This window comes from Parasteatoda tepidariorum, chromosome 9, assembly GCF_982258835.1.
Source record: "Parasteatoda tepidariorum strain Cologne lab strain chromosome 9, Ptep-v5.0, whole genome shotgun sequence".
In the NCBI taxonomy this organism is placed as follows: domain Eukaryota; kingdom Metazoa; phylum Arthropoda; class Arachnida; order Araneae; family Theridiidae; genus Parasteatoda; species Parasteatoda tepidariorum.
This window is the reverse complement of record NC_141763.1, coordinates 75,771,955-75,792,574: the sequence shown is the minus strand read 5'-3', so window position 1 is coordinate 75,792,574 and position 20,620 is coordinate 75,771,955. Positions and strand designations below refer to the sequence as shown.

Below are 20,620 nucleotides of genomic sequence, written 5' to 3'. Positions count from 1 at the left end.
GCAAAAATAACCATAGTAGCAGTATTTGGTGGTAAATGTAGCTTATCGTAATTGAAGAATATGCTGTGCGACATTTTATGGTGAATTTGCGAACGTATAAGTTTCAGAATGTATCGAAACATGAGGATGCTATTTGCTAATCATCTTTATCCAAAGGAAACGATGTAACCTAAATATGTAGTAGAATGAAGCGATTTTTTAAGCAATGAATCCTACAATTTGCAACATATTATTTCAATATCTTATTCTTAAACATAACATATTTCAATCTTTTTAAAATGCCACTAAACATTCAGCAATTCCTTGAGTTATAGAAAAAAAGAAATATCGTAAATTATAGAAAGCCTTGTGAATGTGCATTAGAATTATTATACAATCTACATTTTATTTTTCAAGCACTTTTTTTTTCTTCAAATTTTCTTGCCTTGAAGACTCGATTAAAACTGTAAAAATGATTATCCCTAAAATTTTGTATATAGCTATAATAAGTTATGCTCATTTTATTTTAGTATAAAATCCTCGAATAAATATAGTAAAAACAGTGTAATCTAAACAATATCAGATAAAAAGTTCATGTATTTAAATTCTAAAAACTATCATAAATAATTTATAAATCGATTCAAATTTACTTTTCAAAGGAGATTAAAATAATATTTTTTTTGCTTTTTGGACAGAAATCCCCTAAAAAAATTGTTTATGGCCTGGAAACTTCGAGATATTTTCTATTAACAATAAATTAAACCCCTCCGAGCAATCACTGAACATTATTTCAATTTTTTTACTATCAGAGTTTGGTTGCGTAGCAACGTAGTAAAATTAAGCACTCCTGTTTTGAATTAGTCAATGGGTTATCTTAAAATATTTATTTGCGCAGGCGACTTTTTTTGGCGGTTTTCTGGACTATCGCCAAATATATAAACCTTTATTGCGGCCCAATTTACCACCCAATTTTTGCAAAATTTTGTCTACCCCCACTAATTCAAGGGTCTAGATTCCAAATATGTAAAAAAAATTATATGTTTATTCAGAGAAAGTACGTTTTTGTGTCTGATTTCGTAACTTAATTAATAGTTAGCACTAATTAATTAACATATTTGAGGTCACCCCCAGGAACCATTAAGATTGACACTTAGTTCGTGAAAATCCGATCATTAGAACGAAAGTTATTCAGGGTGATTCGTTTTTTTTTTTGCGGACTGTACTTCACTCTTGTTTTGATTTAAAGAATTTATTTTTTATTTTAATTTCTATAAACAAATTAAATCACACTATTAAGATATTTTGCAGTTGCTGTTTTTTTCAAGTTCATAATAGTTGCTTACACTAGTTACACAATATTACATTGTGAGTAGAATTAATTAAATTTAGGAATTCGTAAACCTTGAAATTGATTGTTTGTCATTCTAATTTGTTGTCAGGCCATTGTTCATCAAAGCCTTTTCAATGCCGTATGTAGACGCTTTCAAACCTTCCCAAACTGAAATTAATGCATTCTTGACATGTTATAAGATTTTGAAATGTGTCCCTAAGTTTAGAATCTATTTCCATCCTATTATGCCTAGCGAGTGTGCAAGTTTACAGACAACTTTGCCGAACTTCTAAACGAATTAAATGGGTTAGATTTAATTCTTTTAAATTCTTAAGTTGTTCGCTACTAACCTTATGATTATTGAAATAAACTACAGTACAATTGTATGTTATATGTGAAGTTTTGATCTTGGAAATAAAGGTTTTTGTTTTTGTAAAATAAATCATGAAGTTCACAAAAATTAAAAAAAAGAACTTTCCATAACTTAAGGTTTACGTTTGGTTTCGACATATTTTTTTTAAAAAGAGGTTCAATTAAAATTTTAATTTCATGGTTAAAAAGCAGGGGATTCTAAAATTATAAATTTAAAGTAAAGTTTAAAAAATTATAAAATATTTCCCAAAATAATAGCAAATTTAAGCTTAAGACTACAATATCATTTCTAACAGCTATACAACAAATTGGGATGCATAATTTCAAAATAATTTTTTTCTTTACCTGTGCTTTGAACTGAAATATGAAAACTTTTCAAAAAAACAATGCAGTAGACCTAAATATATTGTTTATTATTGTATTTTTTTAAGAAAAATTCTTATCATTCTTATTTAATGCTCAAAAAAATAACCAATTCACACTTAGACCTTACCTTTAACTCAAAACATTGCTACAATTACACAAAATCTAAGTATCAAAAATTTCAAAGAATTCTATAATAATTCATTTTGTATGTTAGCGCGAATAAATTTTCTAAAAATCATCGTTCTTCAAAAAATAAATTTAGAAAGTTAATAATTTGAAAATTAATTTCTGGAAATGAATTTTGTTTGTCTCTTAAAAGTAATTTATTCAAATAAATAAGCGTTAAAATACTCACAGAAAAACGAAAACTCATTTTAGTTTCGTTTTCTGGAATTTACTTCCGGTTCCGGTAAAAGCATGGTCCCAATAGCATAGTAAAGAGCTTGGTAACTTTAATTTCTTTTTTTGCTGTTGTTGTTGTTGTCGTCAGTCATTAAGGCAAAGAGGTGTGATTGTTTCTGATTTCCAGTGGCACCATCTTAGGCCAAGAATTCGACTTCTGCCACATTCGTACGTCACTCCCTTTTATAGGGCGAACCCATTCATACATCCACTCATTCATCCATAGATCGTAATTTTGACCTGAACCAGAGAACGATCAATCTTAAATTCAGTACCCCCAGGCATATAATTTGTTATGGGAACATAGAGGACTTTGTGACCAGACAGATTTAACGCGCATGAGTCACCATTTACTACAAGGGGAGTCTTCGGCTACTGGATTCGAACCCCCGTTCTCACGAACGTGAGTCCAGTGCCCGGCCAACCATGCTATCCCAGCCTCTTTTTTGCTCATTTCGCTATATCTTAAAAACCTTTCAGCTAATGAAATTTGTGTCATGATGTGTCATCGCGGCAGCCACTAAATAAAACTTCTTAATTCTCCCTGGACTGGGGCTAAAAACTATGGTGGTTAGAGCATCCTATTACAAACCCGTAGGTTCTTGGTTCGAAACCTTCCAGTAGCCTATGAATGAACATCTCTACATAATAATTCTCCCGTCAATTGCATTGCATTTTGCTTAATCATCAGTGTATAGTGCTGCAATTTTGAATGCATAGGGTTTTCTTATTTCACTATTATTTGCTTCGGAGATATTTTGACACAATTTTGAGAAATTTTGGAGTGTATATTTTTTAATATTTAGAAACACTTTATTTTAATATAAAGAAATATTTTAAGTTGTTACAAAATCAGCAAAAGTGCTAAAGGTGAATATTTTGAAAATCTTGATAAAAAAATTGATACTTCATTTCCCTAAGAGCAGATCCATACAGGCAAGAAATTTATATTTCAACGAATTTCGTGTGTGATATGGTGCATTATTTAATTAATTTTATGTTAATTAACATTCTAACTTACCTATTAATTTTTGAGAAGCTTAGCTTAATTTCAACACACTATTTTGCTTATAAACGATCAACTGGCTATGAGGTCATAGGTCATATGTATTGGTATCCGTGATCTTCTTCTTTCCGAAGTGCAAGCACCCAATTGATCTATCTTATTTATATTGCTGCAACGAGTCGCGGTGGCTCAGGGGATAAAGCATTCACTTTTCAGTGAGGTGAACGGGGTTCGAATCCCAGCGATGGCTGGCCGATACGAATTCCGCATCCGGAAAGAAGGATCAGTAGCTGTAAGCCCAAAATTGGTTCGACTATTCAGCGAATGCTATAAAATAAAATATATTGTAGCAAGTTGAAAGTAAACTGAGTGTCACTTTCTTTCTACATTTTTTTGATACCATTATTAAAATTGCAAAAATAACAAATGTTACAGAAACTAATATTTTATACAACGAAGTAATAATCTTCTTTTATTTATTAGCAAAACATAGGCAAGTTACTTGTCTTTCACTAAGATATATGTAAACAATATTTATCTCATTTAACATATTGGATGATAAAGCTGGGAAAATATTTCCTAACCACTCTCTCATAAGGATTTAGCTATTTACATTGCACTTCAATAAAACAAAATGCCACCCCAAAGTATGCTTTCAAATATCAAAACAATTTTCTTTTACCTTACCACAAAACCAATTTAGGTTCTTAAATCTTTAAAGTAAATATAACAGCCAGAACGCTGGCTTCTGTTCAAAATATAAATATCTCAAGACAAACAAAAGATTATTAGCATTGTTTAAAATAATAAATCTAAAATTTTAAACTCATTCTCCAGTGCAAATCGTTTGAACCGAATAAATACGCCAGTTCATTTAATCCAGTAAATGTCATTATCTCCCACTCTAAGAAAAATGTCACTTTTATGATAAAACAAACTGAAAACACTGAAACACTACTTGTGGGAGAGAGAGAGAGTGAAATATGACTTTTTTCCGGAAAGTTTTTATGACGGAAAAGCCTCATTTCACGTTTTAACTGATTAGAGGGAGATAAATGAATTACCCTATTATAGCATTTAGCAGAAGGATTTTTCTTTTATGCAACAATTGACTTAATGGGTTTTTGTCATTTTCTGTCGAGCATTAAATCGCGGCGACGATTATGGTTTGAAGAAGATTATACGAACGAATGGATATAGTTGAAGGAACGGATGATTCAAAAATAGCTATTCTTTTTTCGTGGGTATTATGAAGAACGATTTGTTATTTTCGTTTGGGGATGACAGGCATGCATTTGATGGATTGGTTTAATGTTGGTGCTTATGTAAATTACTGTATTTATCACCAAATAGGGAAATCCTCCTTTAATTTGGAATAACAATTTTTAGATTATTTTTTATTGGATAATTAGTAAGATTTATCTTGATTTTCATTTTATTTTATTACCATTGCAGAACAGCCGACTTATTTATGAGCTTACGACTACCAATGTTTAACTCCGTAGCCTTGTAGTTTTGAACCCGATCCAGAAGACAAAGGAAAACCTGGATCATTGCGAGACGAGCATTTCATCCCCTGAGCCACCATGGCTCCTTATTTTTTATTGGTCGGTTTTGAGATAGCTTGGTAACGTTTCTAGTGGCAGATTAAAATGTATTGCAGTAGAATCCATAGTAATAGGTTATTTAGAGCTAATAGATGCAATCATGGCTTAAAATATTCATCAAGATCTAAAATACTAAATTTCTAGACAAAAATAAATATTTAAACAGCAGCATTTATGAAACCTATCAAATTGTGTGGTAATGAATGATGGCCGCTAACAAAAAGAGTTAAAGACAGAATTTTAATCTTCGAATGAAGATTTCTTTGTAAAATATATGTAACAATTTCAGAAAATGACAAATGGAAAATTTTGTTTAATCATGAAGTCTATAAAAATGTAAACTACATAATATTACCAGAATAATCAAAACTTATTGTATCAGATTGTTTGGCATCTTGCTAGATAAGACACCTCTAAAAAAATCACCTTTCCAAGTGTATAGAGTACCTAAAGATTTCGCTTAAGATGGGCAGATTGAGTACAATCTAACATTAAGAGGCTAAAGATCAAGTGTTGACGGACGAGGACGTCTCATATGATTCTTTGGGGGAAGCTTACTGAGATGGCACTGACCTATTGCTGGCTGTAGTGCATTTGACAGAGAAGAACACACGCGACTCATTTATTTCTTCCAAGCAATTCAAAAATGGTAATATTGCAACTAAACTAAACCAATATGATAGCATTATAAGTAACTCTTTATATCAGCGTTAAAGAGAAAGCTTGGTAAAATGACATTATATTCAAAACTCGGTTCTTTTTATAAACAAAATATCATATCATTTCTATTTTTTTATTTCATTTCTTTAAATGAAGTATTAATAAATTATTTTTTGAAGCAAAATATCAGTTTTATTTTTAAATAATAGCATTTTTTTTTAATAAAAATGAGTAAGTCTTATTAAAATTTATTCAATTTTTAAAAAGAAGATAAACATGCTTCTTAAAGAGTAAAAGTAACTTTGGATAATTTAATTTTTATTAAAAAGAGTTTTATTGATCATAATATTTCAAATGATATAGTGATATCATTTTAACACAAGATGTGCAAGTCAGAAAACCAAGGAAATTTTGATACATTGTGTATCGAAATTGATAAAATAATATAAATTATTATTCTATTATAACAATAAATGATTGTTAAAAAGAATTTTGTCTCAGATTATCTTTGGATAAGCGAATTTTATAAATGTGTGCAAAGAATTTTCAATTCACTTAAAATGTTCGCACGATTTGGCGAAATACGTAAAAAGTAAAATAAACATTAATGGATTCAAACTCATCTGAACAATACCCCTTATATTTTGAGGGGCAGAATTCGAATCCGTCAAAAAAAGGCATTCGGAAAACTTCCTTTTTTACGACTAATTTCGTAATTTATAATATCGTTTGCAATAATTAATTTACATATTTGAGGTCACTTCTTCGAACCATTGAGTCCAAGAACGTGAAGATCCGATCATTAGAACAAAAGTTTTTCAGGGTGGTCCGTGCTTTTTTTTGCACATTGCACATATTTTTATCGGATAACAGGATTTTATAATAATTTCCTTACTTTATTAATTTTTGTTTTTGATATTTTTGTAAAATAAAAGATTTATTGCTTTTTTAACATCCTCCGTTGAACATTAAACTTTAATAGTGATTATAAACACATCAAAATGGTTATAGCTTAAAATTTTATACGTTATTATACCAATATTTTAAAATTAAAAGCGTCGTTTTGGTTGAGCAAAGTGTTTTTAGAAATGTAATAATTACTTTATTCATCCCTTTAAAAGCTATGAATTACCACTTTAAATGTTTTTTATATAATAAGTTTTATGCTAGTTTAATATTCGAGATTCAGCATTAAACCACAATTCTGGCAATAAACACATCAAAATTATTATAGATTAAAAACGGCAGATTTTAAAACAACTATTCTTTTTGAAATAATTCAGAATGGCAATACGTTCTTGTCTTATGATTCTGACAGAGTCATATTTTACGAATTTGATGGATTACTTTTGTAAAATTTTATGGAAATGGTTAGATTTATCATTCAAAAATGGAATAAGTGCTATGACCAGAAGAACAATTTACTGTTTGATTTATTTCATTGTTAAACCATTTGTAAAGATTTATTGATTTTCGTTCTTTTTATGAAGGTTACCAGATTTCTGATGATTTTATTAAAGTCTGATTTAAGACAAATCAAAGTTATGTTAGTTTCAAGTGTTAGTCAAGTCAAGTTACGTTAGTTCATAACTAAAGCGTTTATATTAACTATTTACAAAATTGAATAAATATTCGATGTAGAAATTGTTTTGCCTATACTTATACTAATACACTAATAAAAATGGGTCAAAACTTCCAGAATGTGGTAAAATTTACCGTGTTTATGGCACTGTTTGAACACCAAAGACCTCGGTAATTTTTACCGAAGCACTTTGGTAACGATTATGGAAAAGCTTACAATAAAATATGGTTTTATAATATGTGATGAAATTTGGCAAAAGTGGTAAAATTTGATAATTTTATCTTGATACCTTAAAGAATGGCATAAGACCATTTATTCGGTTGAATTTATTTTCTAGTTTCGTATTACACTGCTGGACAATTGCTAAAGACGGATGACACTATCATCCAAAGCAACAGCAAAAGGAAAGGAAGCAAAATGTGGAAAATTAGAATAAGTGCGGGATATAGTAAGAAGAGATTTGCGTATGCAAATTTTTTTTCCACGTCTGTTCATCACGTGATAGCGCTGATAAGAGCTTTAAAGGTTTTGACGCGTGTGGAGAGTTGTTGTTTCAAGTCAAAGCTTTACAGGAAAGATTTAGTTTACGAACTTGAAATTTTCGGCATGTCTTCCCGATACCACTTAGATTATTTTAAGCGTGGCCGAGTTATTGGAAAGATCGAAGAAGGGCGAAAAATAACAGATGTTGCCAGGGAGTTCGACATCGCTCACAGCGTTGTTTCACGGCTGTGGAAATCATTTAAAACTACTGGAATGTGTAGTAGGCAGCACGGGGGAGGTCGTGTTAGAAGTACGACGCCTGCAGAAGACAGATACATCGTCCTATCAGCAAAAAGGAGCAGGCGCACCACAGCTCAGCAGGTGGCAAATCAGTTTCTTGCTGCCACAGGAAAGCAGATCTCTCGAAAAACTGTTGCCAGACGTTTGAGGGGAGGAGGACTATACGCCCGCAGATCTGTTGTGTGTATCCCATTGACCAGACAGCACCGTACTGCCCGTTTACAATGGTGTCGTGAGCATCACAATTGAACTGAACAGGACTGGGCATGCGCACTATTCTCCGATGAGAGTGAGTTCACTCTGTCATCGGATTGTACACGGCAACTGATCTGGCACGAGAGTGGTACTTGTTATCGTCCAGAAAATATCCAGGAAAGGGACCGATATCCGACATGCAGTGTCATGGTGTGGGCCGGCATCATGATCAATGGCCGTACGCTCCTGCACGTGGTTGCGAATGGGACTATGACGGGCTAACGATACATTGATGAAGTTCTACTTCTTCATGTTCGTCTTTTCCGTGGTGCTGTCGGTGATAAATTTGTTTTTATGGACGACAACGCAACATGTCATCGAACACTCGCTGTTTAGGATTGTCTTGACAGCGAGGGTATTCAACGCCTCGTATGGCCATCACGTTCTCCAGATCTAAACCCCATTGAAAATGTTTGGGATGCTTTGGGGAGGCAACATGCTGATCGAAACTATCCTCCGACAAAAAAGAACACCCTCATCCGTGCACTGACAGAGGAATGGAATAAATTGTCTCAACAGTTGCTGGATAATGTTGTGCAAAGTATGATACGACGTGTAAAATGTTACATCACACTCCACGGTGGACATATCCCGTACTGACACCTTTCTTCAAGCTGCCTGCTGACATTTAGATGCATTGTTCCATATTTCCGTAAGCAGCATCAAATGAACATTTTTTTTCTTTCAGATGTTTCATAGCTTTTGTACTTTCCAGAACAATGAATATTCTTTATTCTAATGTCTGAACAGTGTGGCAACTATATTTTATCCTACTAGGCCTCATGTCTCGCTTAATGTTATGCTACATTGCAATTTATGATCCGTCCTTAGCAATTGTCCAGCAGTGTATTTAATACATGTATCGTAGTAAGAGCTATAATTTTAAAAACTAGAATTTTCGATAAATCGTTGCCATATGAATGGAAAAATTACGAAATAACTTGTTTAAATACTGTATATTTTGGTTTTGTAACCAGAAATTTGTTTGTTTGTTTTTTCACCTGAAATGTAATTACCATACATTATAGTAATTTGAATGGAAATTTTTTACTCCTTGCATTGATGTTTCAAATTTCAGTAACATTACAAATTATTGCTATAAAGCAACATTTATATGAATTTCTTATTTGAAAAAATGGCCCAACTATTCTCTTAAAAAAGCGGAATTAGCAGCAATTTTATACTTATAGAAGTTGTTTCTATCTAGTTTTGACGTTGGTACACCTCCAGTTTTTTTTCTCCTACCAGTCAAAGTGCACCACAAATCAAACGTGATCTGAAAAACCTTAAACTTATTAGACATTATTGCTCTGTGTATCTCACAGTGAACAAAATGGGAGATGTTCCACTATTCTTGTAAAACCTTCAAATGATAGAGAGTGTTTGCTTTCTCACTTGCCGCAACTCACACTCACGTACGTAGGTTTTACGCAAGTTCTGTAGAGAGCAAAGACTATTCTACATTAAAAGTGTTTCGCAGAATATTTATATATGAGGTGATAGGATGCTACGTAAGCTTATTAATTATCAAGATTTTAAGCTTATGCAAGTTATTTCTACCTAGTTTTTAAATTAGTACATCTAAGGCTTTTTTTCTGTTATGCAATTAAAGGATAGCACAAATCAAGCAATATCTGAAAAATATTAAATTCATTAGACATTATGGCTCTGTATACCTCAAAGTTAACAAAAGGGGAGCTGTGCTACTATTCGAGTAATACCTTCGATCAATGGAAAGATTTTCCTCTCCCACGTAGCATACCGTGAGAATGTTAACGTACGTTGGATGCACGCAATTTCTGTAGAAAGACTATTTTGCAAAACAGCTACGTTGAACCTATAGATATGAGAGGATGCAGAATATCTCTAATATTCCTTACAACGATATGCATAAAAAACAGAAAATTAAAAACTTAATAATATTTTTAAAATTTACTTGGAACAGAAACGTTACAAAATGTTTTAATTTGCACCCTAAAACGTAGATTTGTCAATTTCCTTGAAAACATGATAAAAGAAATTTCCCTTATTCTTCATAAACGTAGCATAAATATTGCGACACTCCACTTTGGTTTCAAACCTTATTGATTTCTAACTTTATTGGTTTCGAGCGTTATTGTGTCGAAAATACAAAGTGTCAGCAAAATTATCTATTTGCTTGTAATAAACCAAAACTAATAGCCAACAAGCTGTACCGAACGTGCTTTTAAGATAACGGAAAGGAAAGAGAAAGCACAATAGTTTGAGTAATGCATAATTTTTTTTTCGTCGATGCCTGGCTTCACCACTATTCAGGTCAAAAATACAGCTTCAACTCAATTTCAGTTTTTCACTGTGAGTATCACGTTTCGAGGTTAGACAACTTCAAAATTTAGAAACTAAGCGATTATCTAATTCCAAGGGAGCCGGTAGAATAATATAAAAGGGGGTGCAACCCTCTAACTAACTATCCCTCCCCCCAAAAAAAATATTTTGTTATTACATTTTGTTCTGTTATTCCATATACTTTCATCTGTTAATCTTTTTAAGGATACATTTCTTCATTGTTAACAAGATATTTAAAAAAAAAGTTTCTTGTACTTGCAAATTTTGCCACAAGAAACTGTATTGATGGCGCTAGAATAGCTACTGACTTTGAAACACAAATAACTACAAACAGTAGTTTCGTATACTAACGTGTTTGTGCACGCCTAACATTGGTATTTATTGTGTTGATGAAGCTTTACAGTTGTCAGAAGTCAGTACAATGAGACGCATCAAAACATAGAATCGGTACTACAATGTCTCACTAGAGATTAAGTAGTTTGTGCATAGTCAGTGTGCATACGAAAAGAATCAAAGATGACTCAGAATTCATTGAAAAAGTTATAAACAGATTTGGACATCAAACAAGACAATTACAAATCTTGTTTGATTAAACAATTTTTTAATTGTTATGCATCAATAATTACTTATTTGTTTTCGAATAAAAATATTTTTAGTAAAAAAATTTTATGACAAAATTTTATTTCTGTATCTCTTTGCTTTTTTAAAAAAAAAACAGGGGGTGCAAGTGCACCCCCTTGCACCCTGCTGCCGGCGCCCTTGTCTACTTCCTACATTTGCGGTTACGAAACAAAATTTCATGATTTCAAAAAGCTAAAAACCTACTTATTTTCATTGAATTGTGATTCTGAGAGGGAAAAAAATCTCAACACAGAGTTGGCAGAGATAAAGAGAGAAAACTAACAACGCTGACGACAAGTAAAAAATACGACCGATAGTAGAACGGGCCAAGTAGAGATAAAGAATAGAGTTATGAATGTTTGATGTGAAAGAGATTCTGCTCAGCTGAATGTATTCTGAAGATATAAGAAACAAACAAACAAAAAACAGCGATTTGTATGCTTAATCTTTCCCTCTTCATCTCTGTCTAGAGTCACTTGCATCCCTGCACGCCGCACAGCTCCAACTCCCGTTTAAATTTTCTATTGTAAAGATAACGTTTTGATGAGAGTTGTCATTTGAAAACGCTAAAATTTTGTCAAAACAACCATAACCGTTAAGGCTCTGTAATCGTTTTTAATGTAATTATTGAATGCACAATTTTTAATAATTCAATGCAAAATTTTATTCTTCCAAAAAATATGCTCGCCAAAGGGTTATACTTGAGTCTACTTATTTTACAATTACCCTGTAGGAGCAGCGGTGGTTCAGGGGGTAGAGCGCTTGCCTTGGAATGAGGTACTCAGGTTCGAATCCCAGCGATGTCTGTTCGATACGAATTCCGCATATGGCTCGCACCGATCACAGGGCTGATGTAAAATATCCTCAGTGGTAAACGGATCATGGCTTAGAGTTCCCTGACCACTGGGCTAACTGTGGGAGGTTTTCGTGGTTTTCCTTCCCATATAACGCAAATGCGTGGTAATTCCCTCAAAAAGTCCTCTACGAAGGCAGATTTCTTTCAACACTTGATACAGGAGTTTCCTTGACTTCTCGATTGGGTTCAAAATTACAAGGCTTAGGAGTTGAACAAAAGTAATCGTAAATCTAAAATTGGGTCGGTTGTTCAACAACGGTTAGAAAATAAAAGAAATAACCCTGTAGATTATAAGTTTTAAGCTAGGTGAGAGATTGATAAATACTGACACACAAATCCTTTAACTCTTTTTACACAAACAGCTGTTTTTTCTTACTAAGTGATAAATTTAAACTCCAGATAGAAACGCTAAAGCTAGTTTATATAAAGTTGTTTAGATGGAAGTTATGTTAGGACATTGATCAAGAGCATGAAAGCAATAAAGTAAATTCTGTGAAGCGTATCGAAATAATTGAAACTAATAATCTCTTTAATCATATTTAACGATTTGATTTATCTCTAAAAGAAGATATCAAATAGACGATAATAGACGATCAAATAGAATATAAAGAAGATATCGGAATCCATCAAATGGTTGTTACATAAGCTGTTTCATTCGATGAGTTTTAAAAAAAAATCTGACAAAGCTAACTTTTCATTTTCAATTATTGTCTATGTGAGATAAATAATTTAGATTGCGTCGATTTCGCATTTTGATGGCTTTTTTTTCAAACTCAATAAGTTAATTTCTGAGGATTTAAGAGATGCACTGAAACTCTTTTATAAGTTGTTACGAAGTTTTCCAAGCAGCTTAAGTAGTATAATATGTGTTTGATATTATAAACATTTAAGGAATATTCCAGCCTTCCTAGGCGGAGAAAAAAATTCTTGTGAAAATTACCGTACTGTGCATATATCGAGCAAAAATAAATAAATAAAATGTAATAAAAAAAACATTATTTTGATTAAAAGACAAAAGATAGATGACAAATTTTGCCATTTTCTGGTCGTATTGATCATACTTCTTTTTCTCAGTGTACAGTACGCCAATAAAATGAACCATCCTCAATAACTTTTGATCTAATGATTGAACCTTCAGATTTTAGGACTCAATAGTTTAAGAGGGTCACTTCAAATATGCTAATAGTTAATGCAGACGATATTTAAAGTTACGAAATCAGATACAAAAACATACTTTTTCTGAATAAACATATCTTTTTTTGACGGATCTGGATTTCTGATCCCACAATATAAGATAGCAGTAATCTAGGAAACATGGTTCCCATAGCTTGATCAGGAGCGCAATCCAACGTTTGGATCCCTTATTGTTTACTTTTTGTGTATTTTGCCATATCTCGCGAACTTTTTTAGCGAATTGAAACATTTTTGCATACAATTATAAAATTTTTTGGCCAAAGATAATTCCATGCACAAAATTATTTATGCATATTTGAGTTCACCCTCTTAAACCATTATGCTGTGAATCCAAGAACGTGGAGATCCGATCATTAGATCAAAAGTTATTCAGGGTGGTCTGCTTTTTATTTTGCGTCAAGGAAAGAATGGGGATGTCTCTAAAACGAGATTCCGAAAAAAAAATTACATCAAGTGAAAAAAAATCAGCATATTTTTGTAACGAACAGTGCATGAATAAAGTTTTTTTGCGCCAAGAGTAGAATTGACATATATCTGAAAAGAATTGTGCAAAAAAATTTTTGCATCAAGAATTTAAATAACTAGGATCAAATTCTTCGAAAAACGTTTTTAATATCAATTTTAGAATCGACACGTTTTAGAACAAATTTTACGAAAACGTTTTAGCGCCCGATTATGAAGCCCACTTTTACAAAGATTGCTAATAAAATAGCTTTTTGTTTCTTATTTTTCGTAATTAAAATTATATGAAATCTTTTTACCCCGAATACTGTAAGATAATTCAATAATTTTGTAAGACAAAATTAAAAATTTATGCAAAAACGTTAAAATATTTTCCCAAAATAAAATAAATAAATATAACCTTATCGAATTTCTCACTAATTATTTAACTGATTTTGTTCAAATTTTGAATTCTGACATTTAAATTATATGAGTATGATAGCGAATAGCGTACTTATGCTCTTACTTTGCATAAGTATGATATCGGATGCACCTTAAATCTCAAACTTTTTTATCATTATTCAAAAAAAATTCAAAATTATTATAAATTATTTTGTTTTTAAAATCATTTTCAGGTAAGCAAATCATATAAAATTTGTAATATCTAAGAAAAATAGGTTTATTATTGAACCATAATAAGGTAGAAATTTTCTTCAATTTTTTTTAAAGTGTAAATTTGAATCACGTCTTCTTTCAAATTGAACCATAGTATCATGGTATCCAGTTTGAGAAATACGTTAATGTGCACTTTAACATTGTAACGTTAAATCAAATTTAAACGATATTATGGTTCAAAAAACTCTAAATAGTCGAACATCATTAAGTATAAGATCTATCACTAGGTCAAAATTTCTTCAATGCACTGTTTTTATATATCTGTTTTTGTATCTTTCCTGGGCCATTTGATTTATTTTTCATAATAAATAAGCTCATCAAAATATTTTAGATTCCACATATTCATCTCCTTCGATGTGAAATACAACTTACATTACTTTTCAGAATAAGTCAGAATATCAAAAATAACAAATGAATTTTAATATGAATGATCTATTTCCGATAAACAATGAGGGATAGATCATCCAGATTTATGGTCGAAATGATTGATTCAGACTAAAAAGATTTCCATTAGAAGATCATATCAAGATATCAAAGATCTGTACAACACTGCTATGATTGATATATAATGTTTTTTCCTCTGATCATTTGCACACTAATAGTATCTCAGGTCATAGTAAACAAGCAAAAATTGCTAAGGATGTTTAAAAAAAACAATATTTCAGTATGTTTTTTACTGACTAAATAATGTGACTAAGTACAATTCATAAATGATTAATTACGTACTTTATTTCTCTTTTAGAACCTCAAGAATCAGATCATGACAACAAATCTTTGGGTGGAACAGGTAAGAATCCTTTACGAATATATTATAATTATAATATTATAACAGTCGTTGAACAGCCGATCCAGTTTTTGGGTTTACGACTACTTATGTTCAACTACGTGGCTTTGTAATTTTGAACCCAATCCAGAAGACAAGGGAACTCCTGGATCAAGTATTAGAAGAAAATTGCCTTCGGGGAGGACTTTTTTAATGGAACTAACCCGCATTTGCGTTGCATGGAAAGGAAGAACACGAGAACCTCCCACGGTTAGTCTGATGGCAAGGAGAAATATTACGTCAGCACTGTGGTTGGTGCAATTCGGATGCGGAATTCGTATCGACCAGCAATCGCTGGTATTCGAACCCAGTTAACCTCATAGGAAGGCGAAAGTTCTATCCCTTGAGCCACCATGGTTAATGATACACAATCACGTGAACATCTTTACGTGAGCTATCTAAAAATTAAAAAGAACCAATGCAAGTTACGTGGACTGATTTCCGTGAACTTTTATCAATGGCCAAACTTAGCATATTAAAATTTTAACTACAAATTGTCACATGAATGACAATTTTCATGCTCGGCTAAATATTACAAACCAGGTTATTAACATACATTTTAAAAAAAATTTAAAAAAATAATTTTTTAAATATCATTACAATTTGCGAATTGTAGATTACCAAATCACAAAATTTCAACTGTTAGGTATTTTGAAGATGCCATTGCATTTAAGTTAAGATCCGAACTTAAGTAAAAAAATAACTTTTAAAAATTTTCTTTCAAACAACAATCATCTCTTAAATAATTTTTTACTTTACTCATAAAAGGATGGTTTACATTGTTCCTCTAAAACAAGTTCGATGTTTAGCAATCGTGCATTAAAAAGCTTGTATCGATTACCTCGCTTGTATCGATTGTATCGATTATCCATCGTGCATAAAAGCTTGTATCGAAATATGAAATAAATAAATCTAAGAAGGAAAGTAAATCCCTTAACTCATTTCTCACTTTCCCATTTAAAAAAAATGAAAAATTCCATTTTTGGCTTCAGGTTCGCAAACGTACCATTTCAGTAAATATTTTTTATTTACACTGTGATGTATATTTTCACTAATTTTTTTTTCTGCTGTTCTCAGGGATTCTGAAGACATCCATAAATTATTATTAATTAAATTTGAATAAACACTCTCTGTTGAGAAAATTTTAAACTATTCAAAATTTTTTACTTGAAACGGTTATTGACAAACGAAATGTTTTGAAAATTTATATGAGATATATCATATGTTTTTCAAATCTTTTGAGATATATCATATGTTTTTATGATGGATTAAAGTTATAAGTCAGTAAATAAAAATAAATAAAAAAATTTCATTAAAAAAACAAGCGTTCACCTAAATGGTTTGTTTATTGATTTGGTGAATGGTGCCTATACGCAGCATTTTATTTCTTACATAAAATATAATTTTTTATTCACGAATTTTTTTCTGCGGCTTAATGAATGTAAAGTAATCATATTGCAATGGAAACAATACCATATTTTATAAAATTTATATGCTTGGCCTGAAATGGGCTAATTGACTTTAACCTAACTAACCTACTGCCTGACCGTTGCTAAGAAACGTATCAATGAAACTAGACAATAGGCTTTCATTTATATAAACACTAATAGAACAACGGAGATGGCTTCATTAACAATGCTGAAAATTTATTTATACAATAGTATATAATTTACTAACTTGTTTAATGGAAAAATTGTTGTTTTTAAGTAAACTCTTTCAATATAATGGTATAATTCACTCAATCATCCTTTTTTCTAGTATTGGAACGATTACAAACTGACATGGGATCCGAGAGAATACGGAGGGGTGGACATGCTCCATGTACCATCTGATCATATATGGAGGCCTGACATCGTCCTCTATAACAAGTAAATATCAACCAATCCGTTTTTCAAAATCATTGGTACCCATATGTTTATACCGCCAAAAATCAATATATACAATATATTTATCCTCGTATCATCAACGATGTAAAATATCAATCACGATCTAATTTAATAATGTATATGAATGATGCAATGTAAAGACACCGGTAAAAGAACCTTTAAAAAATTTTTGAAGTTGTGGGTAAAGTGCCAATTCACAGGGATAATTTGTAACAGGATTTAAAAAATTCAAAATATTTAACGATAAGTTTCTTAAGCACGCGTTATTGATGCAATTTAAAACTTAATTGTGTGAATTCATCGGAAAGAGGAAAATATATTTTTTAAAAAAAGTAGAAGTTATGGTTAAAGTGCCAATTTACAGGTATAATTTGTAACAGGATTGAAAAATCAATTATATATAAAAAGATAAGTTTCGTAATAAAGCGTGTTTATTGATGTAAATTAAAACTTAATATTGTAAATTCATCGGAGAGAAAAAATAAATAAAAAGCGGAATTTATGAATAAAGGGCCAATTCACCGGGATAAACTGTTTAGTGATGAATTACCTATTGAAACGCGTTTTCATTCAGTTCCTAATGTAAATGCAATGAAATTGATAACTATTAGGAAAAAAATGGAAGTAAGTATTAAGTGCCAATTAACCTGGATATTTTGTGGCAGGGCTAAGAAAAAGTATATAATATTTATAAAATTGATAATGTAATGTCCCCGGAAAGGACAATTACTTATGAAAAGATGAAAGCAATATGCAAAGCGTCAATTATATGGGATAAATGTTAGCTAATAGAAAAAAACAACGAAAACTTTTGGTAAAAATTTCCTTTCTAAACTCTTGCTTATGCTTGTCGTTAATCGTTTTTTTTTCTTGTTTGTTATTTCGCGAGCGATCAAAGATCAACGTGAATGCCGTATGAGACTACATCACCAAATTAGTATTTCGAAATTACCTAAAACCATGTGTTTAGTTTATTCATAGTTTTACTTTTAAAATGCGTTCCTATAAAATTAATATTCTATTAACCCTTTTGAAGGCCGTGGTAAGTATACTTACCACCACGTTTTACCATCTTTTAATTTAGGTTTCCATTTTTCAATAACTTCAGCTTTCTTGAAGTGAGTTTGAGTAAAATTGGTAACCATTTGTCACTTTTAAAAAACGTATAAAAGTTATAAAATACATAATTTCTTTTGAAGTTTGTAGCATTTAACGAATTTATTTTATAAATAAAGAAAAATAAAAGTCAGTAAATTCTTAATAGGTCATGTTAAATATATTTACCACCAAAAAAATGGCATTTTTATAAACTAAATGAGTTTTTCCTTTTTTATATAAATTACTGTTCTTAAAACAATTTCAATTTCAAAAATACTTTAATTTACCTTTACTAGAAATAAAGGGCCCGTTAAAGGGTTAAACTAAGAGGAATTAAATAATTAAAAATTAAGTAATGCAGAGAGCAAAAGTGATGGTGAAAATTGAGCAAATGAGGTAAATTTTTACTACCATGAATTGGTCACTATCTATGGCGTCCTTTTCGTGGCCGAAAGATCTTGAGTGTAGTTAAACTTTATTCCGGTTAAAAACGTGTTTTCTGTAATCTAACAATGTAAAATCACCGAGTCAACTTTTTTAACTTTGTTATCATTTGTATTCATGATGTTCAAATGTTATTTAAGACCCGATTCATTGAATCCTTATTTTAGTTCATTGATGAACGAAAAAAAGATACTCAGTTAGTTTTAAGAAAATTTAGAGAAAAAGGATATTAAAATTTTATATATTGACATCAAGTATAAAGCAGTTACTCTTTTCAAACGAAAATACAGATGTAGTTTTAAACTCAAGTGATGCTTCAAACAGCCATATTGTGTTAATGGAGCTTGAAAAATAATGTCCTTAAGTAGTAACAGTCGATAACATTTTTCACATTGGTCCTGTTGGCAAAAGATCTTACCTACAAGTATTAAAACTGGCGTTATTCAGAGAGAAAAAAACCAAGAAATATTTTAAGACATATATTTAAATTACAACATAAGAAATTCCGTGGGCATTAAATAAATAATAACAGTTACTCGCAGCATCACTTAAGCGATATACTATTCTGATGGTTGTTATTTCTTCTCAAAACGTATGTATGTATGTGTATATACATAAGTTAAAAATATTGAGAAAATATGAAAAAAATATAATAAAGATTTATGAAAAGAGGATAAGAAAAATAATTAAAAATAATAATTTTGAAAACATTTTTAAAGCCTAAAACGGAATAATGAAAAGATATAATTTTGTCATCAGCTCACACGATTATATCCTCAAAAAAGAGTGCTTTCTAATATTGTATTCATATAGCTAAAGCGAAATATATCAATACAATATACAAATGTGATAATTGCAGTAAAATCTGGTACATTTTCATTATGAAACCTGAGCAAAGCATAAAAACTATTTATTCAGTTAAATTTACTTATTTAAAATTTTTTTACTAAATGTGTGGTAATAAGAATTACATTTCTAAAACCAGTAATTCCAAAAAATCGTTACTGTAGCTCTAAATTCATTCTAAAGAAAATAGACATAGCTTAACATTGATGTTTAAAAAAATTGACTTAGCTTAAAATGCGTATTTAAAAAAATGAATATAACTGAAAATGCGTACTAAGGAAAATAGACATAGCTTAAAAATGCGTGTTTGAAAAATGGTCGTAGCTCAAAATACGCTCTTAAGAAAATAGACAGTGCTGAAGATATTGTTTTAAAAAATTAACATAGCTCAAAATGCATTCTAAAAAATAGACATAGCTTAAAATGCGTATTTGAATAAATGCCATGACTCAAAATTAGTACTAAAGAATATAGACATAACTAAGAAAATTGTTAGAAAAAATTAACATTGCTCAAAATAAGTTCTAAAGAAAATAGACATAGCTTGAAAATGAGTTTTTGAAGACATAGTCGGAAATGCGTACATAATGTTTTGCACGATAAACGTAGTTCTGTGAATAAAAATTTATTTCACACCAAAAAAGTGTCAAATATACACCAAAATTTTTTACAGTCTAGTAAGAAAATGAAATTAGTTTGAAGTGCTCATTTGAAAAAAAATGGTAGCTTTAAATACGCGCTTGCTAAAATAATATTTAATAAAATAGGCATAGCATTTAATTTCTCTTGAGGGATGACAAAAATGCTAAATAAGTATACAGATGATATATTAAATTACGAAATCAGACACAGAAACCATGCACATTTGGTGGATAATAAGGTCGTTTTATAAAAAACTTCGAGAAAAAAAAGCAAATATTAGGGGGAACGGAAAGTAATGTCGTTTCGGTGCATTTCATATTTGTTATCGAGATTTTATTTTCAATCGATAATGTATTCACCCTCGTTAGCAACAACCTTTCAATGTCGGATCGAAAAGAAATCGAAATGAATAGAAAAAAATGATTGG

The 20,620-nt window shown here is 30.8% G+C and overlaps 1 protein-coding gene across 2 annotated transcripts in view; it reads left to right on the top strand.

Annotated features, from left to right (window-relative positions):
* LOC107439347 (acetylcholine receptor subunit alpha-like) overlaps positions 1-20,620 on the top strand; it is a 222,399-nt gene that overhangs the window by 133,725 nt on the left and 68,054 nt on the right. For both annotated transcript variants that reach the window (XM_016051913.5, XM_043046031.3), the window contains exons 3-4: positions 15,197-15,241; positions 17,036-17,145. In XM_016051913.5, the coding sequence (XP_015907399.2) occupies positions 15,197-15,241; positions 17,036-17,145 (155 nt within the window). The remainder of the gene's footprint in view (positions 1-15,196; positions 15,242-17,035; positions 17,146-20,620) is intronic.